We start from the raw sequence: 19,929 nt of genomic DNA, 5'->3' as shown, positions 1-19,929 counted from the left end.
CACACACACACACACACACACACACACACACACCCCACACACACACAGACCCCCCACCCCCCCCACACACACATACATACACACACACACACACACACAGACACACACACAATGACACACACACACACCCAGACACACACACACACACACACACACACACACACACACACACTTGCTTACATATACATCGAGCTGAACCTCCAATAACAATTTTCAGATCTGGAACGACCTCCTGGTTTCCAAACCCAGCATGCAGGCATTGAACAGAGTCCGTCCCTCACACCTCCATCACTGCCACCTCACCTGTAAGAAGGAAGAAAAAACAAATCCAGTTGTCCATGTCGCCTCATGTCTCATAGAAGAAGGCCTTGCATGGCCCCAGCCCCCCCAGAACCCTGCATCCTCTGCACAGCTTTTCAAGGACGTGGAGAACTTAACCCACCCCCATTGTGACACAGCCGCGCAGTCAACAACAAGAACGCCGCTGTCACTGCTGAGAGATGACGATAATGCTGATAACGAACATGCTGCGTCAGATTGTGAAGATGTGTATGTCTTGGACGTTATTTGGGGTCCTTATTTCTGGGCCTGCGTTGGTGAAAAGGCGATTAACTCGTTGAGTCACATCACAGACGTGCTGCACAAGGCGATGCCAAGCTTGCAGGCTGTCCGCCATCCTGGTGTTGGGGAAGTGGTTGCTGTGCTGGTGAACAAAGGCAGTAAAAACGCTGCTGTGCGAGGCAGAGTCTTGGTGGTTTGTGATGAAGATGAAGTGATGGTGTTTGCCATGGATTATGGCAGCATTGTAAAGGTGAAGGTCAGTGACGTCTACCAGTTGCCGTCGGAGTCCACTCAGCGTCTGTCCGCCATTGAAGCACAGGCAAAGCTTTGCTGTTTGGCAGGTAGGTGGTGGGTTGTGATTGTTTTAGCCCAGTTTGTTAGTGTGTGTATGTATATGTGTGCATGTGTGTGTGTCTGTGTGTGCATGTGTGTGTGTGTGTGTGTGTGTTGTCTTTGTTAAAAAAAGGAGGTGCTCAGGTTGCATAACAATAATTGTCATGAGTAAAAGTATGTCACTTTTTTTGTTTACAGGACTAGGGGGTGTGGTTTTGTTGATGTGTGTGTGTGTGCGTGTTTGTGTGAGTATGTGTGTGTGTGCGTGTTTGTGTGAGTATGTGTGTGTGTGCGTGTTTGTGTGAGTATGTGTGTGTGTGTGTTTGTGTGAGTATGTGTGTGTGTGTGTGTTTGTGTGAGTATGTGTGTGTGTGTGTGTTTGTGTGAGTATGTGTGTGTGTGTGTGTTTGTGTGAGTATGTGTGTGTGTGTGTGTTTGTGTGAGTATGTGTGTGTGTGTGTGTTCCACTGACAGAACCATTTCAACGAGAGATTGAAGTACTTCATACAAAATAAAGTGACCTTTTAACAAAGTTATAATCAAGTACACATGTATACTTTCTGTGACTCACTGGTACAGACTCCAGCAGGGGTCTGATTGCTGTTCTGAGCAAACTACTGACCCACTCACATGGAAAGACTGAAAGTAGGTGTGGCTTGTGACCATCTTTTGAACACTTATGAATGTTCCGTCTTTTATCATTTATGATGTATTAAATTATTATTATAAAAAAACAACAACAGAAAACAAAACAAAAAACAAACCCCAGAACATCTCACATCATGTATGACATATCATTTAATGAATTATGAATAGAACAGGTATGACCTATGAAAAGACATGAAAAAGTTATATATAGAAGATTAGAACCTAAAAAACCCATTTAATTACACATACTTAACCGTGACCTAACTAGTGCAGATTCCGGCAGGGGTCTGACATTCCTGTCCTGTGCAAACTACTATCCGCCTATGCAGAGAAAACGAAAGCAACTACGGCCAATAACCTCCCGGAAGTAGGTAACCTCCCCTTTGTCCTGCTGGCTAGTGCCCTCTTTTTCCAGCAGCCATCATGACTCCTGTTCCTGTGCTCTCCATACGGCTAAGTTTTTTCCTATTTTCTGTCTGTCTGTCGATTCTCTGGCGTTCTTGTTTTTTGTCAAATTATGTCTCCAATCTGGTCACATAATTATGTAGCTCGATTGGGCGATCGTGCTAAAATTAAGGCGCGATCGCAATCGATTTGCCGACACTCTGGGCCCTCTACTCCTGGCCCTCTCAACAACGCCAACCTGCCGCCTCCTCCACTTCCTCCGCTCTCTCCATTGATCTCCAGGTGTGCAGGCCCCTCCGGCGTCAGTCTCGGCAGTGGAGTTCGCTCTGGCAACCTTGACCAACCTCACCCACAAACGTTCAAAAACAGGTAGGAATGAAGGAGTGAATGAATGAATCCTTATTTTCTGGTGGTATTAGCACATAGAGACCTTCATCAGGAGAAAGCGATGAAAATGGATTGGACACACCCTGATAATATGGATATGAATATTTATTAAAAAAAAAAAAAATTATATAGCACTGAATCTTGTGCAGAGACAAATCAAAGAGGTTATATAGCATCTATCTTCAGTCAGAGAACAAACTCTAAGCGCTCTACAAACACGGAGTCATTTCAGCAACAGGCTGCTTACCTGGGAAGAGCCAGATGAGCTGCCCTTGGGCGTTCATCAATGGTTTCCTGTGTCATTCAGTCAGGTTTCAGTCAAGCACACATACATACTCACTTAGACATGTAATATTTTACGTGTATGACTGTTTTGTTTATTTGCCATGCCATGAAGGCAGCTGTTCAGACAAATCTGAGGTAAATAACATAGCTAAAAACTAGTTCTTGAAGTTGGACAGAATGAGACAGCAGGACCAAAAAGGTGTGGGGTGGGTCAGGAGGGGTGGGGACTGTGAAAGAGAAGAGATGTATATATAGGTCTGTCAGAGACACACAACGAGTGGAGAGACAGACAGAAAGAAACCAGCGAACATGTTGAAAAGTATAGTTTAATTACACATACTTAACCGTGACCCAACTAGTGCTTTGATGTAAATAGCCAGTACAACACATCTTGAGCCACTCACCTCCCTGCCCCGCCCCGCTCCATCCCAGACTCAGTGCGCACCACACACAGCCAGAGGCCTGTCATGGATCCGGTCCCCTTTCTCACTAAAGAACCTTCAGCAAAAAATTTTCCCCATGGAAACCCTCTTCCATTTGGGAATTCCACCACAGAATGAGACTCAGTGACCTGTGGGCACATGAAATGCACATCCACAGCCTGATCCAACCCAGCCATTGACTGCCGACAACTTTCTGCAGGTTACTCCAACATGCCACACTCAGGTAGAGAAGCCACCAAGCCTTCCGTATGCCCCTTCGTGATGGTACCTACCTGGGCAATTACACAACCCTGTCCCAGAGACACCAGGGACATCAAGTCTTTTGTTGCCAAATGTCTGCCATTCTATGCATGGGCAACATACCAGTGCTGTCATTTTTTTTGACATCGTCAAAAAAAAAGGGGGGGAGGGAGTGCCCATCGCCTGTCAGCTCGCATGGAGAACCTCTACAGATCTGGCTGTCATGCCTAAGGCAAGCCCAACACAGTGACCTACCTCTGTCTCATGCCACAGTTTCCTTCAAACACAAAAATCACTTCCACTATCGGCCCACATCCGTTGCGGAATCATCAGATCAAACCACATGCGCACCTCCTTGCATTGACGCTCATCCGCGCTCAAATGAGACAACCCTATAAGGGTACGTGTTTCCTTCCCTTCCTTTGATTCGAAGGGCTCTCAGTTAAGTGTGGATTCAACCCACCGACCCAGTTTTCCTTGCACTACATTTATCAGCACAGCTGTGGGCCACAGACCTCCCCCACAATACAGCTGTGGACCTCTGTCTTCTTTGCCCGCACCAATATCCTTAGGCGACACAGTACACTCTACTTTCGTCAAATTCTACTTGAGGGACACCTATCGCTTTAGGGATGATGCCTCATCGACTTCTACCAGAGAGACGTCGCACGCCTGCGGGATGATGGCGCAAGAGGCATCGCTTCGGTGGTAGTTGCACAACAGACCATCACAGCACACAGACAGTAACAGGCCTCTGGCTGTGTGTGGTGCGCACTGAGTCTGGGATGGAGCGGGGCGGGGCAGGGAGGTAAGTGGCTCAAGATGTGTTGTACTGGCTATTTACATCAAAGCACTAGTTGGGTCACGGTAAGTATGTTATTTAAACGTAATTTTAGATAGAAAATTTCCTGTGAGAAAGAGAGAAAGAGTGGAGAGGACAGATGGGGAAGAGAAGGCTGGCGGCAGTGGGGGGGGGGGGGGATATATTAACAATAGATTATTTGATTTTTACACACACACACACACACACACACACACACACACACACACACACACACAGACACACACACACACACACACACACACACACACACACACACATGCGAACCCACAAATTGTGCCTGTTTGACCTTGTTTGAATTTCAGAGTGAATATAGAATATGAAACAGGTAAGGAATTGGGGTGGGCTGGTGGTGGGGAAGTGGCTGAAGTAGTAAAGGCTTTTGTCTTTTTTCCTTATAACTTTTCGTTTGCCTGTTATTGTGCTGCTTGCATGGAGAGCTTACACGGTGAGTTGCCATCCTTTTCTATAAATCATCTGTATCATAATCATCATTATTATTGTTACATTATATTCATTGATTCCTGATGCTGTCAGTGTCAGTAAAATAACTTTAAGTGAACAAAAGAATAATAAAAAAAAAGACGAAGAAAGTAAAATGGAAAGAAGTCTTATACCTTTGCATAGAGAGTTATTGAAATTTGAATTAAAAAAAATTATTAAAAAAAAAGTTATTGTCCTTGTGTGTGTGTGTTTCATGTTTATTGTAAAGATCTTTGTCCTCCCTTTCAGAGGAAAGCGCTCAGCAAGTATCCATTATTTTTATTATTATTATTGATATCTGGAATTCCCTGCACGGCACTGAACATTGTGAATGCACAAACAAGGGACAGTTTCAGGAAGAGACTAAAGGCTGCTTTGGAGCATTATCTCGTCGTTCAGTTTACAGTTTACCATTTCTTAAGGTGTCCGTGTGTTCCGACAAATCCATATATACATATATATGTTACACCACATCTGCTAGGCAGATGTCTCACAGCAGTCCAACACACTAACCAGGCCTTGACTGCATGCATTTACAGAACTTTCTGCATCTATCAGAGTGGATTTCTTCTGAAGAATTTTCCCAGAAGACAATACTTTTGTTGCCGCGGGCTCTATATCAGTGCGCCAAGTATGTGCTGCACCACGGGACCTCAGTTTATTGTCTCATCATGACCAGACACTACATTTTTTTTCTGCTCTTGGGAGAAATGGCGAGACTTGGATTCAAACCCAGACCCTCGTGGACACTGTATTGGCAGGTAAGCGTCTTAACCATTAATAATGATAATAATAATGGATACTTATATAGCACACTATCCAGAAATCTGCTCTAGGTGCTTTACAAAAACGCTTTTGATAACATAAAACATTATATCTATGTTACATACACACACCAAAATGTGACCACACGCACGCACGCACGCACGCACGCACTGCATACATACATTTTAATATACCTGTGTATCTAACAGCTACCCTAACTCATACACACACATAGGCAGGCACATACTTACATAAACACACGCACACACAATACACATTCATATACATGCATGTAGTTGTGGGCCTGCCACAACTGAACTTATTGCTGAGGGAAAAGGTGAGTTTTGAGACGAGATTTAAAAGATGCGAGGGAATCAGAATGACTGAGGTTATCAGGGAGCTTGTTCCACGTCTTTGGCGATTGAAAAGAAAACGATCTGTGTCCATAGGTCTTACTTCTGACGTGAGGTATCCTGAGAAGTCGAGTATCAGAGGAAGAACGGAGCTGGCGAGACGGGGTATAGATATGGATGAGTTCAGAAAGATACTTTGGGCCAGATCCGTTGACTGCAGAACCATTCTGCCACCTTGCTCCCATGCTGTTCAAATATCAGTCTGCCACTAGTGCCACCCTCACCATCCACCAGTGAGTGTAGCAATTAGATCATGATCAAAAGGTTATGAAGGTTAGAATGAAAGTTAAGAAGGAAAGTGACTGACGAAAAGATTAGATGCAGGCTTTTTCAGCACAGAAAATCACCTGCCGAATATTCTGTCTGATCTTGTTTTGTTACAAGTCTGATACAGTGCACTGAAGTTTGTCTTTTGGCTCGAGTACTTATAACATTACATTCATCAGTTACAGTCACTTTTAGAACATAAACTGTAATGAAAATATGCAACACAATAACTAAAGTAATATAATTGATGTCAACTTGGTAAGAAAACACGTCTCCTGAAGTTGTTATATAAAATAAGCTATACATGTTTTCAGCGCAATCCCTCAAAACCATTTATATAGATAATTATGTGTTACAATAGCTTTATGAATGAAATGTAGACCTGATAAGAAAACTTGTCATATAACACATTAATTGAATATTAGATAAGTAATGAATAAATAGATGAATTGAAATAAAATAACATGAATAATGAATAACTCACTTACTCATACACACACAGTCAGCAAATTAAATCAATGTACACCACTTAAGAAGCAATGTCCTGCAACACATTGAATAGATAAAGAAAGAAAGAAAATATCAAATAAGGTAAATAAATAAATAACCCACATACACATGGATAGAAAAATAAATGAAAATATAATATGACAGATGAATGAATAACTAAATCACACCCAGTCAACGCGCCTACCCACCAACACGGCCCGCCACACGCATACACATGTTGAAAAAAAAAAAGTGAAAAAGATAAGTGAAAAAATATTAGTAAAACAAGAAAAGAAAAACCCAGCAGATGTGAAGGTGGTGGATGTAATGTATCTTGTTATGATTTGCAATATCTTGTTATGATTTGCAGATGTGCAGAAGGTGGTGGATGTAATGTATCTTGTTATGATTTGCAGATGTGCAGAAGGTGGTGGATGTAATGTATCTTGTTATGATTTGCAGATGTGAAGGTGGTGGAAGTCAAATCACTGGATCACCTCTACACACTCCTGACCTGTGGGCCGCCCAACATTCGCCTGCAGGCTCTCCGTGTGCTGTGTAACGTCTCCTGCGTTCCACAGCTCTCTGCCTCCATCAACTGGACACGCTTCATCCCACCACTTCTAGGTCAGCATTTATGCACAGATCACCCTTGAAAATGGAGTATGGCTGCCTGTATGGCGGGGTAAAAACAGTCATACAAGTAAAAGCCCACACGTGTACATACGAGTGAACGTGGGAGTTGCAGCCCACGAACGAAGAAGAAGAAGACTGCACAGATCAGTTTCACTTTCAGTTTTTCAAGGAGGAGTCAGTTTTGACAAATCCAATATGCTACACTGCATCTGCTAGGCTGATGCCTGACAGCAGCATAGCCTGACACACTAGTCAGGTGTTGCAGCATAACCCAGCATGCTAGTCAGGCCTTGAGTGCATGCACATATAAATCAGTGTACCTATCAGAGTGGAGTTCTTCTACAGAACTTAGCCAGAATACAACACTTGTTTTGTCATGGGTTCTTCTTCAGTGCGCAAAGTGTGTGCGGCACATAGGACGTTGTTGACTTGTTGTCTCATCCAAATGACTAGATGCTCAGTTTGATTTTCCAGTCAGTTTTAGGAGAAAGTTCGAAACGGGGATTTGAGCCCACACCCTCACACTGTATTGTCAGATACACGCCTTAACCATCCGGCCACCTTGGTCTCAAAGAGAATGTAGAGTTGAGTTGAATGACCACTGGGCTTTCGCTCTTAAGTCAGGTTCCACTTTTACATTGTGATTTATGTGTACAGATGAATTTAACCACCTGTTAACTTTTTGCTCTGGACAGCCCTCAGTAAGCTTTTTTGTTTCAGTCCCTCTCACACCCCTGTCATTTGTTATGATCTTCTTCGTTCATGGGCTGCAACTTCTACGTTCATCCATATGTACACGAGTGGGCTTTTTTTTTTTTTTTTTTTTAATCTATATGACCGTTTTTACCCTGTGATGTAGGCAGCCATCCTCCATTTTCAAGGGTGTGCATGCTGGGTATGTTCTTGTTTCCAAAACCCACCGAATGCTTACATGGATTACAGGATCTTTAACTTGCATATTTGATCTTCTGCTTGCGTATACACACAAAGGGGGTTCAGGCACAAGCAGGTCTGCATATATGTTGACCTGGGAGATCGGAAAAATCTCCACCCTTTACCCACCAGGAACTGTTACCGAGATTCAAACCCAGGACCCTCAGATTGAAAGCCCAACACTCTAACCACTCGGATATTGGGCCCGTCATTTGTTATGATGATGGTGAATATAATGGTCATATGTTGATGATGATGATGATGATGATGGCAATGGTAATGATGATGATAATAGTGATGATAAATGACAACATCACAGGGACGCTGGTACAGCTGAGTGGGATGCGGATGCGACAGGAGCTGGACAACGTGAACAGTAACATGGCCGTGGTCACCCTGTTCACGCTGACCAACGTCATGCACCGCCAGCCGGCCAACCACCAATGCTTCTTCATCCTCAGAGGTACGCAGAGTGTTGTGCGTCTTCATGAAAGGTAGAGAGAGCGTCGTGCGTCTTTAAGGAAGGTACAGAGAACGTTGTGAATCTTATGGAAGGTAGAGCGAGCGTTTTACGTCTTCATGAAAGGTAGAGAAAGCATGTGGCAGTTTCTTGACATCCTGAATGGGATAGAGATTGTGTTGCATTTTCTTGACATCCTGACAGGTATTCGTCTAATATCACTTACAGTGAAAAGACGTTAAACTAAATGAACTGACGGGTATACAACACAATACGCAAACTTTATTGCCTATACTTTGGTACAGAGATTTTCTTTTTAGCAGCAGCACATGTCCAACATAAGAAGAAAACAACAAACAAATAAAATGAATAGAAAATAAAAAGATAAATTAAATGGCATCAAATGGAAATAGCTGTATACAAATATTCAGATTACTGAAATTTATGTGCCTCTCCATTTCAGTCAAGCAAGCCGCATTGCACATCTTCCCACCACGCGCGCGCACACACACACACACACACACACACACACACACACACACACACACACACCATGCGCACACACGCGCACACATACACTCTCTCTCTTCCTCTCTCTCTCTGTCTCCCTCTTCACATGGCAGTATAGAGAGAACATTTTGCATTATTAGGTATCCTGAGAAAGTGTTGTTTTCTTGACATACTGAATGAGAGAGAGTGTTGTTTTTTCTTGACATCCTGAATGAGAGCGTCATCATGAAAGGTAGAGAGAGCGTTGTGCGTCGAGAGAGCATTGTGGGTCTTCGTGTAAGGTAGAACATAGTGCATCTTCATGAAAGGTAGAGGGAGGGTTGTGCATCTTCGTGAAAGGTAGAACGTATGCATCTTCATGAAAGGTAGAGAGAGTGTTGTGTGTCCCCGTGAAAGGTAGAGCGTTGTGCGTCTTCATGAAAGGTATAGAGAGTGTTGTGCGTCTTCATGCAAGGTAGAACGAGTGTTGTGCGTTTTCGTGAAAGGTATAGAGAGTGTTGTGCGTCTTCATGAAAGGTAGAGAGAACATTGTGCATCTTCATGAAAGGTAGAGAGTGCGTTGTGCGTCTTCATGAAAGGTAGAGAGAGCGTTGTGCGTCTTCATGAAAGGTAGAGAGAACATTGTGCATCTTCATGAAAGGTCGAGAGTGCGTTGTGCATCTTCATGAAAGGTAGAGAGAGCGTTGTGCGTCTTCATGAAAGGTAGAGAGAGCGTTGTGCATCTTCATGGATGCTAGAGAGAGCGTTGTGCGTCTTCATAAAAGGTAGAGAGAGCATTGTGCATCTTCATGGATGATAGAGGGAGCGTTGTGTGTCTTCATGGATGGTAGAGAGAGAGTTTTGCGTCTTCATAAGAGGTAGAGAGAGAGCGTTGTGGATCTTCATGAAAGGCAGACAGAGCATTGTGAGTCTTCATTGAAGGTAGGGAGAGCGTTATGTGTCTTCATGAAAGGTAGAGCATTTGGCGTACTTCATGAAGGTAGGGAGAGCGTTATGTGTCTTCATGAAAGGTAGAGCATTTGGCGTACTTCATGAAAGTAGAGAGAGCGTTGTGGGTCTTCATGAAAGGTGGAGGGAGTGTGTGGTAGTAAAAGGCAATAGGACTTGAAACCTTTACCTGTTTAAGTAGTTAGTTGCCTGCTGTAGGCTTCAAGCAGCAAAGATAGGTAAATAGGTTGTAGCAAGTTGCATGCTATAAGCAGCTATTGGCTATAAGCAACAAAGATAAATAAATAACAAGAGAGGTTGTAGCTAGTTGCATGTATAGGCTATAAGCAGCAACGATAGGTAAATAGGTTGTTTATAGCTAGTTGCGTGCTATTGGCTATAAGCAACAAAGATAGATAAATAACTAGCATGGTTGTGGCTAGATGCATGTATGGGATATAAGCAGCAAAGATAGGTAAACAGTTTGGTCGCAGTTAGTTGCATGCTATAGACTATAAGCAACAAAGATAAATAACTAGCGAGGTTGTAGCTAGTTGCCTGCTAAGGGCTATAAGCAACAAAGATTTGTAGCTAGTTGTGTGCTATGGGCTATAAGCAAGAAAGATTTGTGCTAGTTGCGTGCTACGGGCTATAAGCAACAAAGATTTGTAGCAAGTTGCATGCTACGGGCTATAAGCAACAAAGATTTGTAGCAAGTTGCATGCTACGGGCTACAAGCTAGAAAGATCTATTGCTAGTTTCATGCTGTGGGCTACAAACAGCAAAGGTAAATAGATAACTCAGTGAGGCTACAGCACAATGCGTGCTGTGTGTTGTCAGGAAACCTCATTGTGCTGAACCTGTTTCGGGTGATGAAGCGTAACAACCCTGTGAAGCAGGCAGCCATCAGAATGCTGAAGACGGTGTATCCCGGCGTCACTGACATGTCGCAGCATGACGATGACAGGTCAGCTCTCTTTTAAAAACTTTTTTTTTAATCTTTTTTTTTTAAGATACCAACATAAGGAAGAAGGGGAAAAAACCCCATGTAAATAGGAACAAAAATCTGCCCAACGCAAACAATAATGAATTTACAAAAATTGCACTTGAATTGCAAGTATGTCATTTCCCCCGCCCACCCCCACCTTTCACTACACACAAAGTTATAGTTGTGCATGCCGAACATTCAGGAAGGTGGCAGAATGGTTAAGACGCTCATCTGCCAGTACAGGGAGACAGTGAGGGTATGGGTTTGAATCCTGCTCTCGCTCTTTCTCCCAAGTTTGACTGAAAGATCAAACTGAGTGTCTAGTCATTTTGATGAAACAATGAATGGAGTTCCTGTGTTCAGCAGGCACATAGCACACTGGGGGAAAAAAAACCCCATAGCGATAAGAGTGTTGTCCTCTGGCAAAATTCTGTAGAAGATACCCGCTCTGATAGGTACACAAGTACTCTCATGGCCTGACTAAGCGCGTTGGATCATATTGCTGGTCAGGCATCTGCCTAGCAGATGTGGGGTAGCATATATGGATTGGTCCAAATGCACTGACATCTCCTTGAGAAACTGAAACTGAAACTGCACATCGGACCTTTATTGATTCTTCAGAAAGACAAGCAACCATGCATGCTGTGTTCAGTTAATCTGAATTCTGCACAACCAGTAATGTGGCAATGATCATGATAATGCTGCTGTTGTAAGCTTCATTTATTACATGTAGAGAGAACATGGGTAGAACTTTTAACACTTTATTCTGTTCAATTATCAGCTACAGTCGTTACTCAGGGTGGAAGTGCTGTAAGTGCTCACTGCATGCAAGGAAAGGGGCAGAGGCAGAGACACAGAGAGTGGTACTACAGTTTCAATACCCCTCCACTTCTGTGCTTGGGGTGAGTCCTGTCAGTGTCTTAAGTGTCGGCAGATTCATGGGGGGCTGTTGTTTGAGGGACGTGGTGGTGGTCTCCACTCTTTGAGGGATGCTCACTCAGTAGGGGGCTTAGTAGGTGGTGTCCTAAGTACATTAAATCAGAATAGGCACCACTGAACACCGCCAAAGTGACTCAGCAGCAGTGCAGGGTCTCCTTTGGTGTGTGGCTTCCTGGCGACCTAACATCAATGGTTCCCTGCGGACTGGTGATGGACGAACCTGGGTGTGGCTGTGTATGGGGAAATCTAAATGAGCGGCATGGGAGTATTGCCACTGAAATGGTGCAGATGATGGGGCAGCAAAAAAAAAAAAAAAAAAAAAAGTGGTGCTATAAGCATGGGAAGGAGTGGTTGTTTACATTCCTTCACCTGTGGTGCCAGAGTTATTTTCAGGGTTGCCGCAGTACTTGTATTGGCTACACTTCACAGCTACAAAACTAGATCCCTACATAATGCAGTACTTGTATTGGCCACACTTCACAGCTACAAAACTAGATCCCTACATAATGCAGTACTTGTATTGGCCACACTTCACAATTACAAAACTAGATCCCTACATAATGCAGTACTTGTACTGGCCACACTTCACAATTACAAAACTAGATCCCTACATAATGCAGTACTTGTAGTGTCCACACTCCACAGTTGCAAAACTAGATCCCTACATGATACATAAAGACTCTGGCTGTGTTCCAGCAGTGAAGCAGAGGAAAAGACACCCCCCAGGAAGGTGGACAGCATGGTGCAAGTGCTGACGGCAGCCAGAGTGAAACCCAGGAGAGGAGGAGTGCTTTCCGGTGACAACATCACTAACATGATGCAAGCCCAGACGCCACCCCAACTGGTAAGATTTCATGTGATCATTCTGGTAAAAGACGTTTGGCCAAAGGGCGTTTCAGTATCAAGTACCTTCTGTCTGGAATTCTCTCTCTCTCTTCCCATGTATCTCTGTCACTTACCAACGCTGTCCTCTTTCAAAACAAACTGGAAAACCCACCTGTTCAAACAGGCCTTTGGGTGTGATGAAGCATAGCTGATTGTCTGCGTTCTTCCTCCTCATGCCCACCTCACTTTACACTCTACTGAAGTCATCATGTGGTGTGTGTGTGTGTGTGTAAGGGATTTTTGTTTGTGTTTGTGTGTGTGTGTGTGTGTGTGTGTGTGTGTGTGTGTTCATACCTGCAATTTGTAATATTGTCTTGGTGTATAGATGCACATATGTGTGTTGTTTTTTCATATGCAGAGGTATGTTATTATGCACTATTGTTGTTTCATGTACGGCGATTAGAGCCCATTATATGGGGAGTTTGCACCACATAAGTACCAGCTAATATTTTGTATATATATATATAGATATATGATATATATAGATATATATAGAGAGAGACATAGATAGATATAGATATATGGATATATATATATATGTGTGTGTGTGTGTGTGTGTGTGTGTGTGTGTGTGTGTGTGTGTGTGTGTGTGACTGAAGCCAGAGTGATTGACACAGGAAATGAATGTGATTCACTGTCAGTCTGTTTCTTTCTTTCTTTCTTATTTACATCTTTACTATTTCTGTCATATGTTGTGAACAGTAACTCTAACAATAATCATGTTGATATTTACTGTCATGCCTTCGAGAAAAATCATAGCCACAGTTTTGTTTTGTTTTTTCTTTCTTTTTTTTTAGTCTCAGTTTCTCAAGGAGGCATCACTACATTCGTACAACTCCATGTATTCTACACATCAGCCAGGCAGATGCCGTACCAGCAGCATAACCCAACGTGCTTAGTCAGGCCATGAGTGCATGCCTACATAGCATTGTACCTATCAGAGTGGATTTCTTTTACCCTTTTGTTGCCATGGGTTCTTTTTCAGTGTGCCAAGTGTGTGCTGCACATGGGATGCATCATTTCATCCAAATGACCAGATGCTCAGTTTAATTGTTCCAAACAGGGAAGAAAGGGCGTGAGCAGGAATCAGACCCAGACCTTCACTAAGACTGTATTGACAGATGAGCGTCTTAACCACTCTGCCACCTTCCTCCTCATCATAACCACAGCTACTCAAAGTTAAAGGAGGAAACATTGACATATATTATCATATGCAAATGGCAAACATTTATTTCAACATTACTGCATTTGTGTAACGCTCTTTAGCTGTCGACTAAACCAAATGAATAATAATTTATCACATGCTTCAGCATTACATAATCTGTTAGCTTGTTGTTGTTCTGCTGTTTGTGTATGCGTGTATACAATATGTTTTCTGAACAAAGATTTGTTTGAACCAAGACACACTGATGATGTATTTGTCTTGAGGTGTGTATGTCTTTGTCCAAAGAAGAAAGAGATGGAAAAGAAAGTGGACAATGCCCTCCAGAAGAAATCCAGCTTGGTACCGACCCCAACAACAGCAACAACAGACGGCAATGTTGCTACGGGAAAGACTGGTGAGTCCTGTTTTTTTTTTCATTCTATGAATAATCCCACCCCCTTCCTTTTATCTTTTTCTGTTTTTTTGTTGCTGCCCCATCATCACACTGTTTCACAGGTATTGCTGTCATGCCGCTCATTCCGAGTCCTTTATTTGTATTTTGTATTTGTATTTCTTTTTATCACAACAGATCTCTGTGTGTGAAATTCGGGCTGCTCTCCCCAGGGAGAGCGCATCGCTACACTACAGCGCTACCCATTTTTTTGTCTTTTTTCCTGCGTGCAGTTTTATTTGTTTTTCCTATTTATACAAGGCCATAGTTCTCACCACACTGCTTTATGGATGTGAATTATGGACGGTCTACAAACGCCATGCCAAAAAGCTGAACCACTTCCACACCACCAGCCTCAGAAAACATCTCGGCATAAAGTGGCAAGAGAAGATCCCTGACACAGAGGTGCTCCCTGACACAGAGGTGCTCTCGCGTGCAAACTTGCCCAGCATCTACACCATCTTGATGCAGGCCCAGCTGCGCTGGGCAGGCCATGTAGTTCGCATGCCAGACCACCGGCTCCCCAAGAAACTGCAGTACGGCGAACTCCAACATGGCAAGCTCTCCCATGGAGGCCAAAAGAAGCGCTTCAAAGAGACTCTGAAAGCTTCTCTGAAGGCCTTCAACATCAGCCACGACATGTGGGAGCTGAATGCAATGTACAGACCAAAGTGGCGTTCAGCTGTCCCCAAAGGCGCCAAATCCTGTGAGGCTAACAGAATCGCTGCAGCAGAGCAACGCAGACAGGCCAGGAAAAGCAGTGCCAGCAAGTCCCCGACAGCCACCACCATCTCCTGTCCACACTGCGTCAGAATCTTCCGGGCGCGGATTGGCCTGACCAGTCATCTGGGCACCCACAGAGCCCAACCCACCCACCCCCAGGATGACTAGATGGTCCTCGTTGATCCCGACGGACGAACCACAAAAATTTGTATTTCTTTTTATCACAACAGATTTCTCTGTGTAAAATTCGGGCTGCTCTTTCCAGGGAGAGCGCACCGCTATACTACAGCGCCACCCATTTTTTTTGTATTTTTTCCTGCGTGCATTTTTATTTGTTTTTCCTATTGAAGTGGATTTTTCTACAGAATTTTGCCAGGAACAACCCTTTTGTTGCCATGGGTTCTTTTACATGGGCTAAGTGCATGCTGCACACGGGTCTCAGTTTATCGTCTCATCCGAATGACTAGCGTCCAGACCACCACTCAATGTCTTGTGGAGGGGGAGAAAATATCGGCGGCTGAGCCGTGATTTGAACCAGTGAGCTTAGATTCTCTCGCTTCCAAGGCGGACCATCACTCCACATACGCAGCCACACCCAGTCTCAGTACCAGCAGTCCACAGTGAACTATTGATCACAAGTCACCAGCATACCACACTCCAGAGAAAACCCTCCACTGCTAATGAGTCACTCTGATGGTGTTCAGAAGTGCCTGTTCTGGTTCAGCAATTTAAGAGATGCCTTCCTAAGCCCCTTACTGATGACAGAAAGCACTTAGTTGCAGAGCCAGACTGAGTGAGTGTCCTGTCCACCCCCCCCCTCGCCCCCCCCACACACACACCCTCCCACCCACCCCAGAGTAGAGATTGCCACATCCCTTCAACAACAGCCCCATATGAATCTGCCGACACCAAAGACCTTGACAGGAACTCACCCCAAGTATGGAAGTTGAGGGGGATCGAAACTGAGGTCACCATGACAGCAAGGCGTGAAAGTCTTTAGAACATGGGACATTTTCTTTTTATATTGACAATGAATGAGGATGAGGTTAATGAAGATACTGCTTATTGCTATGGAGGTCTATTTAGATTGGGGACAACTTTACAAAGCTGTTCTCTATGTTTCCTTTCATGATTATATCAGTGTCAACCAGGACTGAAAGATACAGACACCTGCAGTGTTGCCTGTTGGTCAGGAAATTTGAGCAACACTCCCAAAGATGCATCCATGAAGTGGTGACCCTTGACTGGGGAGTCCCACTCTTCCCGTTTGAGCTGATTGCTCTCTCAGCTCTTGGTAGGAGCTGGCCATGGGTCTGGGACTTGAACCTGCATCCTTCCATTCATCAGTCCACAATGCTGACCACTTTGCCAGTGAAGCTGGTTTGATTAACCCTTGAATGCTGATTATTTTGCTTTTCAATGATGGGTTGTCACCTTGCGAGAAGAGCTTAGGATCAGGGTGTCAGCTGCTGATCTCTGTCATGATTTCTGTCTCTGGGAAGTACATTCATGTGTTCAGCTCGACCACTGTAAACCTGTGCCACCTTTTTTTTTCTTTCTCTTTCTTTGCCTGCAAGTGCATTTGTATGTTGTATCTGTATGTGTGTGTGTGTGTGTGTGTGTGTGTGTGTGTGTGTGTGCATGCAGTATATATGTTGTGATGAACCCAACACTTGTTTCAGCGGTATCACAGTCTGCGAAAGTAGTGCCTGTGGACGGTGTCTCTGACTTCAGAAAGAGTGCTCGGTTTTATGTGCATGGTAAGTCCATGATTGTCTTTGTTTCTTGATTTTCTTTCCTTTTTGACTCACTTGTGTAAACAAAGTGAGTCTGTTTTAACCCAGTGTTCAGTTGTCTGTGTGTGTGTGTGTGTGTGTGTGTGTGTGTGCGTGGTAAACTTTAACATTGCCATTTTCTCTGCAAATACTTTGTCGGTTGACACCAAATTTGGCATAAAAATAGGAAAAATTCAGTTCTTTCCAGTCATCTTGTTTAAAACAATATTGCACCTCTGGGATGGGCACAAAAAAATTAAAAAAGAAGCCAAATTATATGCAAACTGAATTTACTGTTAAATTTATATTTTTTTTATTCTCTAAACTTGGCACTTTGATCTGATACTCTGACCACAACAAGAGCAGTCATTTTTATGATTTTTTGTTCAAACAGGAACTTCTTTTGCTAAGCATGGAAGTTATATTTATTTTGCATGTCTTTGGTGCAGATAGTAAAAAAGGGAAATTAATCTGTAATTAATGCTAGGGAGTTTTAATTTGCTTTAAACTGATCTTTCTCATCTTAAACATTACATTTTGAAATTATGCTGAATACATAAAAAACTTGTGAGTTTTACTCTCAGTGTACTGGGCTTTCACTATGTTCATTCGCCCAAGTGGTCTTTTTTGGAAAATACTAAAATCAATATGAAGAGTGGACTTTATAGATCTGTTGGCTGAGCCCTGAAGGTCATGGGCAAAAATCAGTTGCGTACACATTTATACATATTCAAAGCGCGTGCTCATATTCTTCGCGAACGTGAACGACGCCATTTTGTTTCAAGTTGTTGACCTGCCCATTCAGTCCTATATTCAATTGACAATACATCATAACATGTGATGGAAAGTTGGAGAAGGAGACCGTTAAATGTTTATTCTGAGAAAGATTTGTGAACACCTCATCACTTACTGGATTATGCCCCAAACTGCCATAAAAATATCCATAGAATCAGTCGGAATTCACAGTTAAAAGTAATAAACCATGAGAGGTAAGAGTTAATACCCTTGAATTGATGAAATGTAAAAATTTCCAGTCTTGACTTTTCTGAAAATGAAGTCCTTTTCACTTCATACGACGTTTAGAAGTACTTGTACTTGACTCTACATGTTATTAGTTTAACAAAATACTCAGTTTTCATATCAAATTTGTGCATGTGTGCATGAGTATGTTTGTGTGCTATACGAACACATGAACATGATTTGTATAGAATGAGATATCAATACACTTTAGCATTATGACAAATCATGGATAATGTGTGTGTGTGTGTGTGTGTATTCTATGAAATGCATTTTATTTTAATGTGAGCCTTATTTACTTGATAGCTTTTATCATCGGATTCATCTCTGAAATGTGCTTTTGATTTATATGAACACATTGTATATCTTTTGATGGCAGAGAACTGTTGAAATGTTTTTTAAGGCATGTTTATATTCAACTGGATGATGTAAGGTGCTTTGAGCAGCATTGGTACTGGATACCGTGCCATAGAAAAATTATGTATTATTATTATTATTATTATTGTTATGATAATTCTGTAAATTTTGTCTCTCTAGTTTGAAGGAATTGAAAGTAAAACTGGAATGATATTGCCTCCCTTTAGTTTTTGTTTTATGTGTGTGTGTGTGTATGAATGTGATTTCATACCATATGCATGCTGATGTATAGCTTATAAATACACATATTTTTAATCATTTTATGAATTCCTTGTTTGTAGATTTATTACTGCACTTTTATACATCCATGAATTCTAATCTGTGATTTCTCTTATCGTATTTGCTAAGTTAGGTTTTTGTGCATGTGTGAATAGTGATGGAGTGTAAAAGTTGTTGCATTTAGGGTCTTTGTATGTCTTCTAAATTGTGCATTTACAGAATTAATGATTATGCTTTTATGACGGTTTTTAAAAAATTCTTTTATGAGATTGGGATGTTGTTGTTTTTTGACAGGTGAAAAAGTGGCTTTCTGTGACGACCAAACACACCACACTTTACCCCACCAAAGCATCCACGATGTCACCTCTCTCGATGTTCTCAGGGTTGTCAGTGGGATGCTGAACAGTATGTAGTCCCCATTTGTCTTTATTTTTCTTCTTTCTTTAATGATTGATTCATTTTTCTATCTCGTTCTGCCTGCCTCAGTGTTTACTGTTTTGATACCGTGGCTGGGTGCAAGTCGTGGTTTGTAAAGGTTGGAGATTTTACCCATCTCCCAGGTCAGCATATGTGTAAACTTGCTGGTGCCTTAACCTCCTTTGTGTGTATGAGCATGCAGATAACATGTGCTCTTTATTTATTATATTTATTTTAGAAAACATCTTGCTATGCCGCATGCATATTCTTGAAGCTCTGTGCACTTTAAAATAGCACTAAAAGCATTTACTTAAACACATCCACACAAACATGCGTATACAATCTAGAATTTTGTTTGAGAAGACATTTAAAAAGAGATCATGCCTTAAAGTAAGTAAAAAATATATGACATATAAATAGTTAATAACATAAAATAATGATAGCAATAGCAACAACAAAAATGAAGGCCTCTTCCACAATTCAGGCAACCACTCTCCGTTTTCAGGGCTGTGTGTGTTCATGTTACCTTAACTCACAAAATACCAATGTCAGTTACAGGATCTTAAAATGCATATTTGATCTTTTGCATGTGCATTCACATGTGCATGTGACGGTCTTGCAGGGAGTAAAGGTGAATTTCCCAGCTTGATGGAACATCTGGACAAAGCAGCCTCTGCATTTGGCATAGAAATCAGCGCTGAAAAGACTGACTTTACGAAACTCATGACCAGCCGCACCCTAGGTATCACTTAAGTCATCAAAGTCAGTGGGAAAAGTCTAGAAACAGTGAAGACATTCAAGTTCCTTGGCTCCATCATATCAGATGAAGGTTAATAATCTGAGATTGTGGCAGGGATTGCACACACAACAGCTGCAATAGCAGGACTTCAAAACCATATAGATAGACAAGAACATCAGTTTGTGTGCC

At 42.5% G+C, this 19,929-nt stretch overlaps 1 protein-coding gene across 3 annotated transcripts in view; it reads left to right on the top strand.

The window, feature by feature from the left end:
• Positions 1–19,929, top strand: part of LOC143275967 (uncharacterized) — a 32,335-nt gene that overhangs the window by 5,528 nt on the left and 6,878 nt on the right. Inside the window, exons 4-12 of one of the 3 annotated variants that reach the window (XM_076580326.1) lie at positions 218–902; positions 2,230–2,316; positions 7,023–7,187; positions 8,449–8,592; positions 10,867–10,993; positions 12,653–12,797; positions 14,289–14,397; positions 16,839–16,916; positions 18,879–18,989. In XM_076580326.1, coding sequence (XP_076436441.1) covers positions 218–902; positions 2,230–2,316; positions 7,023–7,187; positions 8,449–8,592; positions 10,867–10,993; positions 12,653–12,797; positions 14,289–14,397; positions 16,839–16,916; positions 18,879–18,989 — 1,651 coding nt within the window. Of the gene's footprint in view, positions 1–217; positions 903–2,229; positions 2,317–7,022; positions 7,188–8,448; positions 8,593–10,866; positions 10,994–12,649; positions 12,798–14,288; positions 14,398–16,838; positions 16,917–18,878; positions 18,990–19,929 lie in introns of all 3 variants that reach the window. The other 2 variants (XM_076580327.1, XM_076580325.1) reach the window with 2 other exon arrangements.

This window comes from Babylonia areolata, chromosome 31 (assembly GCF_041734735.1).
Source record: "Babylonia areolata isolate BAREFJ2019XMU chromosome 31, ASM4173473v1, whole genome shotgun sequence".
Lineage (NCBI taxonomy): Eukaryota > Metazoa > Mollusca > Gastropoda > Neogastropoda > Buccinidae > Babylonia > Babylonia areolata.
This window is presented reverse-complemented; position numbering and strand designations above follow the sequence as displayed.